General features: G+C 42.4%; 1 protein-coding gene across 1 annotated transcript; it reads left to right on the top strand.

The window, feature by feature from the left end:
- Positions 1-680: 680 nt before the first annotated feature.
- On the top strand, positions 681-2,192 carry LOC123573963 (MORF4 family-associated protein 1-like). The gene has a single exon (XM_045393732.3). It carries the CDS (start codon positions 703-705, stop codon positions 1,123-1,125), a length of 423 nt encoding a protein of 140 aa, XP_045249667.1. The 5' UTR covers positions 681-702; the 3' UTR covers positions 1,126-2,192.
- The last annotated feature ends 2,833 nt before the right edge of the window (positions 2,193-5,025 follow it).

Raw genomic sequence — 5,025 nt, 5'->3', positions numbered from 1 at the left:
CCCAGCTACTTGGAGGCTGAGGAAGGAAAATCGCTTGAACCCAGGAGGCGGAGGTTGCGGTGCCACTGCGCTCCAGCCTGGGAGACAGAGTGAGACTCCATCTCAAAAAAACAAACAAACAAACAACAACAACAACAAAAAAAATTCCCCAAAGCCGGGTGGGCAACGCAAGCAGAGATGGATATCCTAAGAAAGAGTAGAGAATTTCTGAGTTTGGGGATATTCCAATAGAAACCTCCAAAACTAAAAAGTAAAGAGCATACAGACTGAAGAAAGGAAAAAAAGAACGGAATATCCAAGAACTTGGCGACAACTACAAAAAATGTAAATATGCATAATGGGAATACAAAAAGAAGAAGAAAAAAAGCAGGGATAAGAAGATATATTTGAAACAATAATGACTGAGATTTCCCCAAAGTGATGTCAGACACCAAACCACAGATCCGGGAAGCTCTGAGAACATGCAGGAGGATAAATGCCAAAAGCAAAACCAAATTCCACAAAACTACACCTAAGCATAAAATTTTTAAATTACAGAAAATCAAGCCAGGCATGGTGGCTCACACCTGTAATCCTAGCACTTTGGGAAGCCAAGGCAGGAGGATTGCCTTAGCTAAAGAGTTCAAGACCAGCCAGGGCAGCATAGTGAGAACTCGTCCTTAAAAAAAAGGAAAAAAAGGATTTTTTGTTCGCCGTTACTCCATGCACATCGCTACTGCGGTTCCGAGGCAGTGGGAAGAATTGCGGCCCCTGGACATCGTCGAGCTGGCGGAACCGGAGGAAGTGGAGGTGCTGGAGCCGGAGGAGGATTTCGAGCAGTTTCTGCTCCCGGTCATCAACGAGATGCGCGAGGACATCGCGTCGCTGACGCGCGAGCACGGGCGGGCGTACCTGCGGAACCGGAGCAAGCTGTGGGAGATGGACAATATGCTCATCCAGATCAAAACGCAGGTGGAGGCCTCGGAGGAGAGCGCGCTCAACCACCTCCAGAACCCGGGCGACGCGGCGGAGGGCCGGGCGGCCAAGAGGTGCGAGAAGGCCGAGGAGAAGGCCAAGGAGATCGCGAAGATGGCAGAGATGCTGGTGGAGCTGGTCCGGCGGATAGAGAAGAGCGAGTCGTCGTGAGCGCGGTCGGCGGTTTACAGCCAATGGATTCTGGTCAACTGGTGGAGATTGGCTGACACCCTGGAGAAACCGAAACCAGAGAGCCTTTTGTTTTCTCTTTTTTCCTCTTGTCTATTGCTCTGTCTCACTTAACACTACGTTTTCTGCTATGGTCTGTGGTTGATGACCTCAATATGAGTTTCGATTGTTACGTGTTTTTGTTTGGAAAGTGATTTTGTTTGAAAATGCTCTCACATACAGGAATTAGGGCCTAGATTGTAAGCTCTTGCAGCAGTCACATTTGTTCCCGGGCTTTGGTGGTTATTTCTAAATTTTTGAGGTGCTTTGCTCTTTCTTGTGTGACCTGATAGCTCCCTGGAACTTTGGGTCTGTGTGTGACACATGAGACTCACAGTCGGAGTTCTCCAGCTCTGGAGGTGCTGAAGGAGCTGCATTAATTCTGGGAGACGACTCCATGCAGCAACTACTGACTTCAACGGGGAGTGCGGATGGGCCGACCTGGCTGGGACTCGTGAATCTGGAGAAGAGCTGGAGAATGGATAGTATTGTCTGTGTTTGGAGACTTAATTTCTGTGTGAGACCAAAGGAGGAGAGATATTTTGTTCAAAGTTTAAATTTTATGTGGTACACTATCTTATGTAACCTGTCCAGTGAGTTTGTTTGGACAACCTAACTCAGCTTTACTTGACATGGAACCTAAAATAGAAGATAAGATCTTGATATTCTGTACAAGTTGATGTAATACCCTGATGCGTTTTAGGGGACTTGGCATAAAGTGAAAGTTTTGCAGAGGCCCTTGAGGGGCTCGGGGATGAGAGTATGGAATTGTCTGCATTGGACCCTAAACTGGACTGGAAGAGGCATCTTCAAGGTTCATACATTGTCCAGCTATAAGTTCATTTGAGTAGCAGACCTAACAAATATTTGAGGTCAAAACCCTACCATGTTAAAAACAAACAAACAAAAACTTACCATGTTAATAAAAGTATTCATTTGCTTGAAAAGAAAAAAAAAAAAAAAGGAAAAAAAGAAGAAAAAAAAGAAAGAAAACCAAAGATAAAGAAAAAGTCTTGGAAGAAGCCACAGGAAAAAGCTCCTTAGCTGCAGAGGAGCAAAGATAAGAATATCCCATTTTTCCTCAGAAATCATGCAAGCAAGAAGAGAATGGAGTGAAATATGTAAAGTGTTGAGTGAAAAAAAACGCTACCATCTTAGAATTATGTACCCTGAAAAATAATTTTTCCAAAGTGAAGGATAAATAAAGGTTTTCTCAGATGAACAGAAATTGAGGGAATTTGTTATCAGTAAACTTGGCCTTGCAAAAAAAATTTTTTTTTTCTTTTTTTTTTTTTTTTTGAGATGGAGTCTTGCTCTGTTGCCCAGGCTGGAGTGCAGTGACCAGATCTCGGCTCACTGCAAGCTCCGCCTCCCGGGTTCCCGCCATTCTCCTGCCTCAGCCTCCCGAGTAGCTGGGACTACAGGCACCCGCCACCTCGCCCGGCTAGTTTTTTGTATTTTTTAGTAGAGACGGGGTTTCACCGTGTTAGCCAGGATGGTCTCGATCTCCTGACCTCGTGATCCACTCGTCTCGGCCTCCCAAAGTGCTGGGATTACAGGCTTGAGCCACCGCGCCCGGTCGCAAAAAATATTAAAGTAAGTTCTTTAGAGAGAAGGAAAATAATGTAGGTCAGATACTTGGCTCTGTATAAAGAAAGGAAGAGCATTTAAGAAGGAGTAAGTGAAGATAAAACCTTTTTCTTACTTGATGTAACAGATATCAGTTTGTTAGTAACAATAACGTATTCAGTTATATATGCATCTAAATTTCTGTATGCTTATATGTAAATGAAACAAATGACAGCAATGGTACAAGGAACAGGAGGGAGAAATTTATTATTATTATTATTATTTGAGACAGAGCCTTGCTCTGTCCCCCAGGCTGGAGTGTGGTGGCACAATCTCGGCTCACTGCAACCTCCACCTCCTGGGTTCAAGCAATTCTCCTGCCTCAGCCTCCCAAGTAGCTGGGATTACAGGTGCATGCCACCATGCCCAGCTAATTTTTGTATGTTTTAGTAGAGACGGGGTTTCATCATGTTGGCCAGGCTGGCCTTGAACTCCTGACCTTGTGATCTGCCCACCTTGGCCTCCCAAAGTGCTGGGATTACAGACATGAACCACTGTGCCCGGCCTAGTATTATTTTGTTATTATAAAGTATTCATACTATCAGTGAAGTGGTATAGTGTTATCTGAAAGTGGACTGGATTAGTTGTAAATGTATTTTGCAAAGTCTAGGGCAATGACTAAAAAACGTAAAAAAAAAAAAAAAAAGAAGTATAATTGATATTCTAAGAGAGAACATGGAATCATATGAAATGCTCAATTAAACCCACAAAACACAGAAAAAGATATAAGACAAAAATAGGAACAAAGAACAAGGTCTACAAATAAAACAATAGTAATATATATGGTAGATATTAATCCAACTATATCAACAATCACTTTGAATATCAATGGTCAGAATGCCCCCATTAAAAGACAGAGATTGTCAGAGTGGATCAAAAAACAAGACACAACTAATTATAGCCTATAAGAAACCCACTTTGATTCCAATTAAATCAGAACAACAACAAAATAAATCCACTTTAAATATAAAGACGCATATAGATTACAAATAAATAGATGAGCTGGAAGACGCATATAGATTACAAATAAATGGATGAGCTGGACTTGGTGACTCACACCTATAGTCCCAGCTACTTGGGAGGCTGGCAGGAGGGTCACTTGAGCCCAGGAGTTTGAGTCTAGCCTGGGCTACACAGCAAGACCTTGTCTCTTAAAAACAAAAAGTAGGCCGGGCACGATGGCTCACGCCTGTAATCCCAGCATTTTGGGAGGCCGAGGCAGGTGGATCACCTGAGGTCAGGAGTTAAAGACCAGTCTGGCCAACATGGTGAAACTCTGTCTCTAATAAAAATACAAAAATTAGCCAAATGTGGTGGCGGGCGCTTGTAACTCCAGCTACTCGGGAGGCTGAGGCAGGAGACTCACTTGAACCTGGGAGGCGGAGGTCACAGTAAGCTGAGATCGCGCCACTGCACTTCAGCCTGGGGGACAGAGCAAGACTGTCTAAAAAAAAAAAAACAGCAGAAAAAGTAAATTTATGTAGAAAAATATACTATACTAACCAGTAATTAAAAGAAAGCAGGAATAACTACAGCTAACCCCTAAAAAACATGGGCTTGAATGGTGGGGTCCACTTAGACATAGATTTTCTTCTGCCTTCGCCACCCACAAGACAGCAAGACCAACCCCTCCTCTTCCTCCTTCTCCTCAGCCTACTTACCATGAAGATGATGAGGATAAAGAACTTTATGATGATCCACTCCACTTAATGAATAGTAAATATATTTTCTCTTACTTATGATTTTCCTTTTTTCCCTTTTATTTATTTATTTATTATATCAATAGGTTTTTGGTTAACAGGTGGTATTTTGTTACATGAATAAGTTCTTTAGTGGTGAGTTATGATTTTCTTAATAACATTTTTTTCTCTAGCTTACTTTATTATAATAAAACAGTATGTAATACATATAACACCAAAGACGTGTTAATCAACTATGTTATCAGTAAGGCTTCTGGCCAATAGCAGACTATTAGTAGTTAAGTTTTTGGGGAGTCAAACGTTACGCACAGTTTGCCAGGCACAGTGGAGTGTACCTATAATCCCAGCAACTCGGGGCCTGCGGTGGGAGAAGCGCTTGAGGCCAGGAGACCAGCCTGGGTAATATAATGAGACTCTGTCTCTAAAAAATAAAATAAAAACAAAATGTAAAATAAATAAAATATAAGTTTTATATGGATTTTCAACAATGCAGGGGGTCAAAGTTCTTAACCTC

This window comes from Macaca fascicularis, chromosome 6 (genome assembly GCF_037993035.2).
Source record: "Macaca fascicularis isolate 582-1 chromosome 6, T2T-MFA8v1.1".
NCBI classification, from domain to species: Eukaryota; Metazoa; Chordata; class Mammalia; order Primates; family Cercopithecidae; genus Macaca; species Macaca fascicularis.
This window is presented reverse-complemented; position numbering and strand designations above follow the sequence as displayed.

Coding starts and splice junctions, on each gene's coding strand:
- LOC123573963 (XM_045393732.3), top strand. CDS start 703: ATGCACATCGCTACTGCGGTTCCGAGGCAGTGGGAAGAATTGCGGCCC.